This window comes from Atta colombica, unplaced genomic scaffold, assembly GCF_001594045.1.
Source record: "Atta colombica isolate Treedump-2 unplaced genomic scaffold, Acol1.0 scaffold82, whole genome shotgun sequence".
NCBI lineage: Eukaryota > Metazoa > Arthropoda > Insecta > Hymenoptera > Formicidae > Atta > Atta colombica.
In genome coordinates this window covers 117,200-118,446 of record NW_017259575.1, presented here as the reverse complement: position 1 = coordinate 118,446, position 1,247 = coordinate 117,200, and the positions used below count along the sequence as shown (strand labels likewise).

Here is a 1,247-nt window from a genome sequence, read left to right as displayed (position 1 = left end):
ATATATATATTTTTTTTTTTAATGTATTTATCTTAAGCTCCTAGAAGATTTTATCGAAGAATTTTTCTATCAAAATCCTATAAGTCAATTAGGTGTAATTATAACTAGAAATAAAAGGGCTGAGAAAGTTAGCGATTTGGCTGGTAACTCAAAGAAGCACATTAAGGTAATTATTTTATTATATATTATTCTTTTTATTTATCATCTGGAATATTTCGTTTTGTCTTATATCGCAATTTTGTCGTCTATTTTATAGGAATTGCAAATTTTGCAACAAACTGTAGTAGGCGGTGAACCTTCTTTGCAAAATTCTTTAGAAATGGCAACAAAGTTATTGAAATTATTACCGTCGCACGCTAGTAAAGAAATATTGGTAATAATAGGGGCTTTGACTACATGCGATCCTGGAGACATCAACGAAACAATAAGAGTATATTTTAATTTCTGTGCTTTTCGTTTGCTTCGAAAATCTATCTTTTTTTAATGTTGTTGTATTTATTTTAGAATATGAAATTGGACAGCATTAGATGTAGCGTAATAGGATTGGCCGCTGAATTATATATCTGTAAACGAATGGCAAACATTACCGGTGGCGAACATAGTGTTGCGCTCGATGATAAACATTACAAGGAGCAATTGAATGCACATATAGATCCTCCGCCTGCTGCAACGCGATTAGATGCAGCGCTTGTGAAAATGGGATTTCCTCATCACGCTCTACACTCTAACGCGCCAGATACATCTATAACAATATGTATGTGGTAAGTGTGCAAATCAGAATAATATGCTCCAATATTTTATTTTGATTTTATTTTTACGCGTGATATTTGCGCGTGTTTTCTTCTTTAATCTTTACAGCCACGCACACAATTCTGATGAAACGGTTAAATTTATGACTACCGGCTACCTTTGTCCCCAGTGCCTCAGTAAACATTGTGAGTTACCTGTGGAATGTAGAGCTTGCGGTCTTACTCTAGTATCCGCTCCACATTTAGCCCGATCGTATCACTATCTATTTCCTGTTGATCCTTTTAAAGAAATTGCACCTGATAGTGATTATACTATCTGCTTTGGTTGCCAAAAAGCTTTTGCTCAAAAGGACAAAAAGGTAATGGCTGTCATTCCTTTTTCATACTAGAGATTAGAAAATTATCCAAATTGATAAATTGAACAAATTTATCAAAGACAAGATGTGTTTCTTAATCTGCCAAAATATTTATATGTATATATATATATATATATATATA

General features: G+C 33.0%; 1 protein-coding gene across 4 annotated transcripts in view; it reads left to right on the top strand.

The window, feature by feature from the left end:
* LOC108692796 (general transcription factor IIH subunit 2) overlaps positions 1–1,247 on the top strand; it is a 4,378-nt gene that overhangs the window by 2,803 nt on the left and 328 nt on the right. For all 4 annotated transcript variants that reach the window (XM_018201261.1, XM_018201263.1, XM_018201260.1 and 1 more), the window contains exons 4-7: positions 38–166; positions 257–430; positions 505–761; positions 859–1,108. In XM_018201261.1, the coding sequence (XP_018056750.1) occupies positions 38–166; positions 257–430; positions 505–761; positions 859–1,108 (810 nt within the window). The remainder of the gene's footprint in view (positions 1–37; positions 167–256; positions 431–504; positions 762–858; positions 1,109–1,247) is intronic.